An 11689-nucleotide genomic window follows, 5' to 3' on the forward strand; every position below is an offset into this window, starting at 1 on the left:
AAGTTATAAGTTCATATTTATCATTTAGTATAATTTTAGTGAATATTTACCTATAAAATTATACTCTACGTCGAAAGTACTGAGTAATAAACCCGTTGTTAAAGAGCTCGATCCGCCCCAGATGATGACCATGCGAGTATAGCCAAAGTAACAGCAATATTTATATAATTTGCGAGTGCAGCTAACTATACATGATGTAACTTTTAATACTACATAACCATCTTCAAAATATAGGAAAAGGAAACGTATTTGCAGACATTTCTCCCTCGCAAATAAAGCATACCGAAGAGGTTGAAATAACATGCCGAGTAAGAAATAGTGGGCCTGATTTAGTAAATGCCCTAATTGGGTCCAAAGCCCAAGATTTTAATTTGGAAGCCCATCGGCTAGTCTGGCTCTCAAGTCTTTTCGAAGTATTTTGCCAGATGGAGATTTAGGAACCGAATCCACAAAAAATACTCGCTTTATTCTCTTATAAAATATCACCTGAAAATTAAAAAAGAGAAGTCAGCAAAACAAATTCAAAGAGTCTAGTGAATGCTATAACTTGTAGTCCAAGTCGTGAGAGTCTCCTATATAATAAGTGTGAGTTTAATTCTGGTTATCTCTTTTTCTCTATCTCTTTATTCGTATATTTGGACATTGATTTTTTGATATTTTTTGAATATACTAATGAAGAAATAACATATTTTATTTTATTTTTATTTTCCAATTAATTAAAGCCATTCTGAGAGAAGAGAAATAATTAGTACGTACCATTTTTTGGATAAAACCAAAGAATTCAATGAAGAAAGAATAGAATTAACCTGCTTTGAGATAAAATCCTTGATTTCATCCTCAGTAATGGTGGATCCACCATTAGATCTAACAACAAAAGCCACTGGAACTTCTCCTGCTTGCTCATCTTTCATGCTGCCGAATATAGTTAATAAATTAATCATAATTTGGACAATCACTGGCTTAAATATGTTATGCATTTCTCTTTTTTAAGTTAGTGAGTGTTGAGAAAAAGAATAGCCCGATACACAAAATATTTAGCATTCACGTAGGGTTCGGGGAAGGGTCGCATCCCAAGGGGTGTGATGTTGACAGCCTATCCTAATGCAAGTATTAGTGGCTGCTTCCACGGCTCGAATCTGTGACGTATAAGTCACACAGAGACAACTTTACTGTTACTACAGTAAGTATTGAGTATAATATACTATAAATTCGAACAAAAGGCGGCAATGCGTAGGCTAATGTGCTCGGAGGGTTGTGACTTCTTTGGCTGTGCAATGCATTGTGGAGTTAGCGGTTGGTGGTGTGAACTTGCAGGTGATCTCGCAATTGCGAAGACCTGCTCGCAAATGCGAACATGGCTTGGGGGCTGGGTCTTCGCATTTACAAATAAATGTGCGTACACTTGTATTTATCGCAGATTAATTATAAGAAAGGACTATGAGACTTACGGGACAACAGCAGCATCAGAAATATTGGGAAGATTGAGGAGAAGTGCTTCAAGTTCAGCAGGAGCCACTTGAAATCCTTTGTATTTTATCAATTCCTTCAATCGATCCACAATAAAAAGCTCGTCGTCTTCGTCAATATAGCCAATATCACCACTATGTAACCATCCTTCTTTGTCTATTGTTTGTGCAGTTGCCTCAGGATCATTCAAGTAACCTAATACACACAACTTTTACTAGTTTGAAATTTTTAATAGGAATTTTTAATGTTTTTGGTAAGAAATACTTCCTCTGTTCAAAGGCGGAATCAAGATTTGAAGGTTTCCCCTTTGAAGGTTATGTGTTCTGATCTTATCATCGAACCATAGCTCGTTTTAATTACTAGATTCACAATTAAATATTTTTATATATTTAATGAATTTTTTAATACAAATATTGAGTTTAAGCAAAAGAATAAACATCCTTATTTGATAATCTTTTTTTTTTCCCTTTTGGTCCAATACCAAAAGAATAGACATCTTTTTATACTTAAAACCTCTTTATGCACATTTTAATATCTAGAAATGGATCTGAGGCATAACTTAATCGCAAAAAGTAATTCTTTAGGTAAAAATTATCCAAAACTATATAAAGAGACCAGAACAAGTATAGGAAGTATTGAGACTTGGTAAGTGAAAATTTTAGACCAAATATAAAAGAGTTCCATAATTGAACATGAGTGTTGGTGGAAGTGTCAGCATTGCATGTCTATTTTTGGTCAATAATTTTGAACTTTGACTCGACAAGTTTCTAGTTTGTGAAAAGTAGGTACGACGGCCTTAGTCTAGGGTACCACTATCTAATTTAAACTATGACTCGTTATTGTTGCTTAGCAGACGTTTGGACATAAAAATTGTAATTTTTGAAGAAAAAATAGTATTTAAATTTAAATTGAAAAAATAATATTTGAAATTTGAAATTATGCTTGGACATGCATTTCACTTGAAAAAATATTGAAGCTTTGTGAGCGGGGAAAATCTTTTTTTTTTTTAATTTTGAATTCGAAAAACTTATTTTCAAATCCAAAAACTTACAGTATTTCATGGACAAACACATTTTTAAAGAAACAAAACCAAAAAAAAGGATTTTTTTTATATGGTCAAACGGGTTCTAATTAGTTTTATAAGCAACATGTTATGGCTGATTACAATGCATTGATGGTGTAGATATTCTTTCCAATCATCAGTGTTGTTCTACTTGTACGTAGCTAATGTTGTAAATAATCTTTCATGATTTGATTAGTGTAAATTTATACTAATTCTATAAAAAGAAATTACATGAAAATGAAAAAGAGAACTGATAAAGAAAGTATATCATTTGGAGCTAACCTTTCATGATTTGGTCACCTCGTATGCAAATCTCTCCAGATTTGTTTCGAGGTAGAGAACTACCAGTGTTTAGATCAACGATTTTCACCTCAGCATTTCGTATAACAGTTCCACATGCTCCTGATTTTATCTCAAATGGTTCTTTTGCGAATGCCAAGCACATTGCCAACACCGAACCAGCCTCTGTCATCCCATAACCCTGTATATTGATGGACACTATTAGGGTGTATTTGAAAAGGAGCCTTGACGTAACTAGTAAAGTTGCTGCCATGTGAGCAGGAGGTTACGGGTTCGAGCCGTGAAAACAGCCTCTTGCAGAAATGCATGGTAAGGCTGCGTACGATTGACCCTTGTGGTCCGGCCCTTCCCTGGACCCCGCGCATAACGGGAGTTTAGTGCACCGGACTGCTCTTTTTATTAGGATCTATTTGGAAAGCTATGTATAATTACCTAGTTGTGTATTACTAGAGTAGTAATTACACCATGGTAATTACACAGTATAATAATTACATGACATGTTTGTTTCCCAAAATATAATTACAGTGTACTTCTAGAAGCGGACCCATGATTTTACCGTGAGGGGGGCACAATATTCTACTCGACCAGTGCCCCCTAAAGGCTTTTAGCTTTCAAGGTGCAAAGTGATTTAAATTAACCATTTTTAAGGTATACACATACATGTACAAGATTTCTGCCAAAGTTTACAGGGTCCGGTGACCCCTTAAGGTTGAACATAGGTCCGCCTTTGTCTCTATCTAGGGACTATATAGTTAAATAAACTTTGTTCAGATTAACTTATCAAAAATATTAAATAACATACTAAATATTTATAAATTGATAAATAATATCTTAAAAGTAGTAAGTATTTTTCAAATAAATAATATTATATATAATTTTAAAATTTTCACGTAATTATGCCAGTCAGTGTTACTTTTTTGTTCAGAAGATAATAACACGCTTATTAGTTATTACATATTTTTATTCAATTGTGGTTATTATGATTTTAAAAATAATGATTTATAATATTTTAATGAATTTGTTACTTCCGTGCGCATAGCTGGAGTTTAGTGCACCGAATTACTTTTTTTTTTATATCAAATGTGTGACTTTTTATGTTTGATGAAATTAATAAATCAATGTTAAACTTAGATTAAAATATAAATGCATTAATTCTGGTGCTCCGAAATTAACCAAGCGCCTTCCAGCAATTCTTTAAGTTAAAACAGGTGACGGAAGTCAATATCATGCTACTTTAGATGTGCTGACAAAATATCCAATTAGCTTTTGTTTATGTAATAAAGAAGTTAAAACATTTTATATACACTTCTAAGAAAATTATAATAATTGTAAGAAAAAGACAGTTGTTCATTTTGATTTCTAGTGGATAACCCATCTCTTGAGTCTTGAGGGGGAAAAGGAGGATAAGCTTTCTCTTGGAGTAGAAAAAAATGATAAAGATAGCCCCTTTTCACCAACATTTGAAATAGACGTTTACCTAACAACAGATTTTCTATTATTATTTTTTTTAAATCCACAGTGAGGAAATATAAAGCAACTTTGAATTAGGGTAAGCTAGTGTGTTGGATAATGTGAAAACAACAATAATAAAGTCAGCAAGCGTATGAATTAAGATCTTACTTTGACTAAGTTAAACGGTAATCAACATAACACTCCTATTTAAGGACATATATCGATGGAAAAATAATAATAATTAGAATATGACTCCCTCCCTTCCTCCAAAAACTCTCTGCTTTGCTCTTGGGTTGATTTGAACTTACAACCTCTTAGTTGGAAGTGGAGGATGCTCACCACTAGAGCAACCCACTCTATCTGCTTTTTAAATCTTATGTTCTTAAATTAAAAGTGTATACTATATTAAAATTGACTGTTAAATCTTGTGGTTTTAAACATGTATGTTATTCCTATGAAGGAGTGCCATTAAAGATAAAATTAGAATGTTGTATAATTTAAAAACCTACATATATGTGAAATGTTGGCATTTATTCTGAACAGAGTAAAAAAAAAAAGTAAAACACATAAATTAAAATGGAGGAAATATACAGTTTTATATACAGATAATGGGAATAAACTGCACTTGTAAGTTGTAACAGATTATTTCGTTTTTTTTCACCAACTTAGTGGGCATTTGGACATAAGAATTTTGAAATTCTGGAAAAAAGTAAAAATAAAAATAAAAATAAAAATTAAAGTGAAAATGATATTTGAAAATTAGAGTTGTGTTTGGACATGAATACAATTTGAATTTGGAGCTGTTTTTGAATCTATGTGAGTAATTCGAAGTGAATTTTGAAAAATATTTTTTTTAGAGTTTTTTAAATTTCTGAAAAATTTCTAAATTAACTTCAAGTGAAATTTGAAAATTTCATGGCGAAACACTGATTACGAATAAAGATAAAAAAAATTCTTATGGCCAAACGGCCCTTAATCTTATGGAATAAGCATGTAATGATAATCTTACCTGACCAAGTTTAGCATTAGGAAATTTTGTTCGAACTGCGTCTTCAAGATCCTTTCCCAATGGAGCTGCCCCACACATGACTATCCTTACTGATGAAAGGTCAAAATTATCAACCATTGGACTCTTAGCAATGGCCAAAACAATAGGTGGTACAAAAGGAGCAATAGTCACTTTGTACTTTTGTATCAACTCCAAGAATGGAACAATATCAAATTTCTGCATAATCAAAATAGCTGCACCAACCCTTAATCCACAAAGCAAAATAGAATCCAAAGAGTAAATATGAAACAAAGGCAAGACACAAAGTATCACATCCTCACTATGAATATGCAAAGTTGGATTTTCACCATCAACTTGTTGTGCCACACTAGTGACTAGTCCCTTATGTGTCAACATGACCCCTTTTGGTAGCCCCGTGGTCCCGGACGAGTACGGCAACGCCAGTACATCGTCGGGTTGGATTTCCACCTCGGGAAGGTCATGTTCGTTATCAGAAGCGAATCCAGGATTTAAAATCAAGTCAGAGAAGTGTAAGCAGCCCTCTGGCGACGAGTCAATGCAAATGACTTTCACATCATGCTCAAATGCATAGCTTTTCAATTTGTCCAAATTGCATGCTTGTGTAACAATAAGCTTGACATTTGAGGCCTTGGCTTGTTTCACTACCTCTACTTGTGTAATCAAAGGATTTGCCATAGTTGAAATAGCTCCAAGATATGATGCGCCTAAGAAAGTGAATACAAATTCAGGAGAATTAGGCAAGAGGATCATTATAGTGTCCTTTTGTTTGATTCCTAGCTTGTTAAGTCCAGCTGCTACTTTTCTTGAAGTGAGCTCAACATCAGCATATGTATAAATTTGATCATTGGCTCCATTGATCAAACAAGGACGAGAACTGAATTCTGAAATGTTTTCAAAGCAATAAGAATGTAAAGGAAGATGATTAGGGATGTAAATATCTGGGAGCTTTGATTTGAAAATTATGTCTCCTTGCTTTGTATCCATTTCCATCGGCTTCTTGCGTACTTAATTAATTCTTGAGATTAGAGAAGAAGAAAAAATAGATACCGAAGAAATAGTTCTGAAATGGATTGAGTTAAAAGGGTATAGACTTTGAGGTACCCAAAAGATGAAATATTCAAAGGTTGAGTATAAATATGAGCATTTGATGGTGAAACCAGATGAGAGTTGGTGAAGGGAGTTGATGGGTTTTATGAATTATGACCCCTGAATTTTTTTGCAATAATGATCAAGTTATTTTCGTGTGACCTATAGTTTACGAGTTCGAACGGTAGAATCAGCCATTAATACTTGCATTAGAGGAGGTTGTTTATATCACACCCTTGGGGTGCGGCCCTTCCTCGGAGCCTGCGTAAATGCGAGATGCTTTGTGCATCATGCTACTCTTTTAAAACTTTTTTTGGATGAATATTTAATTTTTATACACTGATAATATAATAATATTTTATAATTTAAGTACGTATTATATGAAGAACTAACTAGATATATGTAACTGTCTATGTTAAACATAAATTGATAACTTAAAAAGATGATAGATGACTTAATAATTGTTGTAACCATTTAAACTACATTATCAGTGTAAAACTACTTTGCATTGTGTGTGTACATATATTTTAAATTTCATAAATTTCAACGTGGGATTTTCAAATTCCACCTACCTTGACTTGTGAATGATATGGATCGATCATACTCTATCACACAAACACGTACGTTATGAGATATTTTGAACAATTAACTTCATACTATATTTTATTGGTAACAATTAAGAAAAATTACTTGCATCGGAATTTGTTATAGAATGAATATGATTTTGGAAAACTTTAGTTTTTTGTTATTATTTAACTACTCCCATGTTAACCATGTTAAGTAGTCAAAGACGGAGCTAGGATTTTAAGCTTATGGATTCAGCGGGCGTCTCTGGAGAGCACAAAGGAGACTGGTGGTGGAATGAAGTGGTTCAAGGTAAAATGAAAGCGAAGAAGGTGGCGTACCTGAAGTTAGTATGGAGCATAAGTGAGGAAGAGAGGCGAGCCTGCATGGAGAGGTATAAGGTAGCTAGGAAGGAAGCTAAGCTCGCGGTCACGGAGGCTAAGACTGCGGCTTATGGTCGTATGTACGAGGAACTGGGGGAGAAAGGCGGGGAGAAGAAGTTATTTCGGCTGGCCAAGACGAGAGAGAGGAAGGCTCAGGATTTGGACCAAGTGAGATGCATCAAGGACGAAGATAGTAGAGTATTGATGGAAGATGCCCAGATTAAGAGGAGATGGGAGACTTACTTTCATAAACTTCTTAATGAAGAAGGGGATCGAGATATTGTGCTAGATGAACTGGAGCATCCCGAGAGTCACCGTGACTTTGGGTACTGCAGGCGCATCAAGGTTGAGGAGGTCGTGGGAGCTATGCATAAGATGAGCAGAGGCAGAGCGAGCGAGCCAGACGAAATTCCGGTTGAATTTTGAAAGTGTGTGGGTAGAGCATGCTTGGAGTGGCTGACGGGGCTGTTTAATGTTATTTTTAAGACGAAGAGGATGCCAGATGAGTGGAGGTGGAGTACGGTGGTTCCGTTGTATAAGAACAAAGGTGATATCCAGAGTTGTAACAACTATAAGGGTATCAAATTACTGAGCCATACCATGAAAGTTTGGGAGAGGGTGGTTGAAGCAAGGGTGAGGAGGTCGGTGTCTATATCCGACAACCAGTTTGGGTTCATGCCGGGTCATTCTACTACGGAAGTTATACACCTTATTAGGAGACTGGTAGAACAATATAGGGAGAGGAAGAAGGATCTGCACATGATGTTTATTGATCTGGAGAAAGCATATGGCAAGGTTCCTAGAGAAGTACTCTGGAGATGCCTGGAGGCTAAAGGTGTGCCGGTTGCCTACATTAGGGCGATTAAGGACATGTATGATTGGGTTAAGACTCGGGTTAGGACAGTAGGAGGCGACTCTGAGCATTTTTCGGTTGTTATGGGATTGCACCAAGGTTCTGCGCTCAGCCCGCTCTTATTTGCCCTAGTGATGGACGCGTTAACACATCATATTCAAGGGGATGTGCCATAGTATATGCTATTCGCTGATGACATAATTCTGATTGATGAGTCACGAGCCGGTGTTAATAAGAGGCTGGGGGTCTGGAGACAGGCTCTTGAGTCTAAGAGTTTCAAGATGAGCAGGACAAAGACGGAATACCTGGAGTGCAAGTTCAGCGCTGAGTCGAGGGAAGTGGACGTGGATGTGAGGCTTGAATCACAGGTCATCACGAATAAAGGCAGTTTCAAGTACCTTGGGTCGGTTATCCAAGGGGTAGGGAAGATCGATGAGGATGTCACATACCGTATTGGAGTGGGGTGGATGAAGTGGAGGTTAGCATCTAGAGTCTTGTGTGACAAGAGAGTGCCACCGATACTCAAAGGTAAGTTTTATAGAGCGGTGGTTAGACCGACCATGATGTATGGGGCTGAGTGTTGGCCTGTTAAGAACTCATGTGAGCACCTAATTTTTGATTATATTTGAATTTTTATCACCTTCTACTATGTAACTATTTTCAGAAATTTAATATATATATATTTTAGCTTTGTTACTTTTTTTAGGGTAAACATTAATAATAATTTAAAAAGTCAATTATTACTATAAGTATTATTTTTATTTTTATCTTTAATTTAAATAAAATGAATTAAAAACCGAAAAAAATAAAAATTAGTTAATTAATTAATATTTTATTTATTTTTTTTCAAAAAACAAATATTCGGATGGGAATTAAAAAATAGTAAAAGTAGAAATATAAAATTAAAAAGTAAAAGTAAAAGTAGGTAGAAATTGTTTAATAAAAAAAGTAAAAGAAAGTGGAAAATTAAAATAATAAAAGTAAAAGAATGTGAAAATTTAAAAAATAAAAAGTAAAATAAAGTTGGAATTAAAAAATAAAAGTACGGGTATCTTATTTTTTTTTAATAAAAGTAAAAGTAAGTGGAAATTTTTAAAAAGAAAAGTAAAATAATTGGGAAATAAAAAAAGAAAAGTAAAAAAAGTGTGATTTTAAATATATTAAAAGTAAAAAAAGTGAGAAATTAAAAAATAAAAGTAAAGGAAAGTGGTGAATTATTTTTTTAAAAAAATAAGAAAAATGGGAAGTGGAAATTCTTTTTAATAAAAAAATAAAAAATCTAAAAATTCCGAATTTTTTTCTATAAATAGAAAAGAAATGTGAGGAAAAAAAAGAGGAGTGAAGGAGAAAAAAAAATAGAGAGGAGGGAATTGGGAGAAATTTATTTTCTTCTTCTAGGATAACGGAATTTCTACTTGTGTCATTCTTTCTTCGTCTTTCTTTCGAAAATCCAGCCTAAAATTCCAGCAAAAAACTAACACCTAACACCTCATCTTCCTCCATGAACCACCAGCCAAAATTTACCCAAACACAAACAAAAGAGTTTCAGTCGAGGTTAGAAGCTCCGTCGAGGTTCTCGATACCGTTTCCGGTTAGTTCGTACAAAAGTCCATCAGAGCTTTGTTCATGTTGTACCGAATAATATTTAGCTATTGAAAGGTCCATTTCTTGTTCTCCAGTTTTCGGATTCCAATTCATATTATGTTTGCTATAAGTTTGAATGTTTTTTTTTTGCTTAAAGATTGATTTACGATTGGTTTACTGTTTCACTTGTTATTTTTTAAGGATATTTTAGTCTAATTGCTTACTGTTTTTAGTTTTAGTTAATTAGCATGTCTTGAAGTCCTTCGTTAATTCTTTTGGTGTTAAGACGTGAGTTTTGCTTCACCGGTGTCGTTATTTTGGAATGATTGTTAGTGCTAAGAATATGGGTTCAAAGCTTAATTGGTAAATGAATTATTTTCTAATTGGGCCATACACTAATATCTTGAAATATGAGTTGGACATTCACATAAAATGATTGGGCTTTAGGAATTACTTTTTAATGATAAGAACGATTGGATTAATTAATATATTACTATCACTTGGGGTATATTCTATAGATTATAAGATGAATTGAAAGAGCCTTTTGGTCATCAAGTACTAAATGATCCATTAGCAATTAAGACATGTCATCCACAAATAAATTCCATAATCTATGGCTTTCACAATAATTTCAAATTAGTTTAGGAAGATAGACTCATAAACATTCGTAGCTTGCTTTAGGCGCGATTAATAAATCATCGTGACTATGGGTACGGTTCCCGTAGCATAGTCACGATATGTAAACCCTAACTCAAGTGCGTGTTTCACGCGACTTGACTTCGACTTCGAATAATAATAAAAATAAGCATGTTGTAAATCGGGGGTGCGTTTCACGTGATGTGATTCACAATATGTACAAAAATAATGAGTGTGCGACATCGCGACTTGTTCAAATAAGTTTCATAAATAATTAAAAGCGGTTAAAAATTAAAAATGCACAATAGATTTTAAGCATGTATTAAATCAGATAATTATGCCAATCATTAATAGTTGAACGACCGTGCTAAAACCACAGAACTCGGGAGTGCCTCACACCTTCTCCTTGGTTAACAGAATTTCTTACCCAATCTTCTGTGTTCGCAGACCACAAAAATAGAGTCAAATTTCCCCGATTTGGGATTTAAAATAAACCGGTGACTTGGGACACCATAAATTATTCTAAGTGGCGACTTTAACTGAAATAAATAATCCCATTTTGAATAATGTCACTTATATTGGTAAAACTCCCCTACCCCTACCCCCTCGGGAAAAAGGAGGTGTGACAGCTCTAGCGACTCTGCTGGGGAAACGAACCCAGAACTTCTGGTTCAGGGTTCAGAATTCGAGCTTAGATGACTTTTATACTTAGTTTTTGTTTATTATCTGATTCTTTTTACGTGTTTGAGCCTAATGTGCTAATTGCTGCTCTTTACCGCTTTGATATTGCCGTGAACTGTATATAAACTGTTACGAAAATCCTTATTCTCTCTGAGTCTTCTAAATCTTCTGGGGAGCGTGCGCTTCGCGTGAATTCTTTTCTGTTAGAGTCATACCCTAATTTGAGAACGAGGATCAGACAAGTTGCAAAGCCGGTGAAGCTTCTATATTCCCGGTATGCTTCCCCACTTCGGCTCGAGTTGTCCGCTCGGGTAAGCCAGGTCTAGAACAATACACCCAGGATTTAAACTTAGAATGACATAACCTCATGCCGGATCCCTAGTAGGTACGTTTGTTTGCATCACGTGCATTTGACTTTGGGGACTCAACACACAAGTTGTGTCCGTCTAGGATAGATGTACCTAATATAAAAGACCATCCTGATGCATTTTTACATGCTACTTGTGCATATATTTGTTTCGGCTTGCATGTTGACCGGTTTCTAGAATAGGGAAAGAAAAAAAAAAATAATAAAATCAAAAAAAAGAAGA

The 11689-nt window shown here is 34.6% G+C and overlaps 1 protein-coding gene across 1 annotated transcript; it reads right to left on the minus strand.

The window, feature by feature from the left end:
• Window positions 1-139: 139 nt before the first annotated feature.
• Window positions 140-6468, minus strand: LOC107767884 (4-coumarate--CoA ligase 2-like). Its single transcript, XM_016586992.2, has 5 exons — window positions 5292-6468; window positions 2813-3011; window positions 1449-1662; window positions 807-912; window positions 140-486 (listed from the first exon to the last, which is right to left on the minus strand). Exons 1-5 carry the CDS (start codon window positions 6300-6302, stop codon window positions 367-369), a joined length of 1650 nt encoding a protein of 549 aa, XP_016442478.1. The 5' UTR covers window positions 6303-6468; the 3' UTR covers window positions 140-366.
• Between the last annotated feature and the right edge of the window lie 5221 nt (window positions 6469-11689).

This window comes from Nicotiana tabacum, chromosome 15, assembly GCF_000715075.1.
Source record: "Nicotiana tabacum cultivar K326 chromosome 15, ASM71507v2, whole genome shotgun sequence".
In the NCBI taxonomy this organism is placed as follows: Eukaryota; Viridiplantae; Streptophyta; class Magnoliopsida; order Solanales; family Solanaceae; genus Nicotiana; species Nicotiana tabacum.

Excerpts from the sequence above, each read along its gene's own strand:
- LOC107767884 (XM_016586992.2), bottom strand. The coding sequence starts at position 6,302 with ATGGAAATGGATACAAAGCAAGGAGACATAATTTTCAAATCAAAGCTC. Across the intron at positions 3,012-5,291 it reads CTAATGCTAAACTTGGTCAG|GGTTATGGGATGACAGAGGC; the intron begins GTAAGATTATCA and ends ATCAATATACAG. Across the intron at positions 913-1,448 it reads TCTGATGCTGCTGTTGTCCC|CATGAAAGATGAGCAAGCAG; the intron begins GTAAGTCTCATA and ends TATATTCGGCAG.